Here is a 314-nt window from a genome sequence, read left to right as displayed (position 1 = left end):
AGGGGGGTGTGGGCCACTGTGCCCCATTTGGGGTGTTTCCACCCCAAAATGCCAGCTGGTGGCATCACTGTGGGGGATGGGAGGTCCCTGGGTGCCCCCGCTGTGGGTGCCAGGGGCGTTTTGAGTGCTGAGGGGGGTTTGGGTTCTGAGGGTGGTCCCACACCAGGGCGAGAAGAACCACGGCTTCGACGTGCTGTATCACAACATGAAGCACGGGCAGATCTCCACCAAGGAGCTGGCCGACTTCGTCCGCGAGAGGTACCGGGGCTGGCGGGGGCACGCACAGCAGTGGAGGGGGGGCCCCAGCACCGCCC

At 66.2% G+C, this 314-nt stretch overlaps 1 protein-coding gene across 1 annotated transcript in view; it reads left to right on the top strand.

Moving 5' to 3' along the window:
* Positions 1-314, top strand: part of LOC104545153 (FCH domain only protein 1-like) — a gene marked incomplete at its 3' end in the record, with an annotated part of 4,349 nt that overhangs the window by 496 nt on the left and 3,539 nt on the right. Inside the window, 1 exon segment of the mRNA XM_010190214.1 lies at positions 167-258. Within this exon segment, the coding sequence (XP_010188516.1) occupies positions 167-258 (92 nt within the window).

The sequence above is a fragment of the Mesitornis unicolor genome, unplaced genomic scaffold, assembly GCF_000695765.1.
Source record: "Mesitornis unicolor isolate BGI_N332 unplaced genomic scaffold, ASM69576v1 scaffold36018, whole genome shotgun sequence".
Lineage (NCBI taxonomy): Eukaryota > Metazoa > Chordata > Aves > Mesitornithiformes > Mesitornithidae > Mesitornis > Mesitornis unicolor.
Note: the sequence above shows the minus strand (reverse complement) of the source record. Positions and strands in the feature narration are given on the sequence as shown.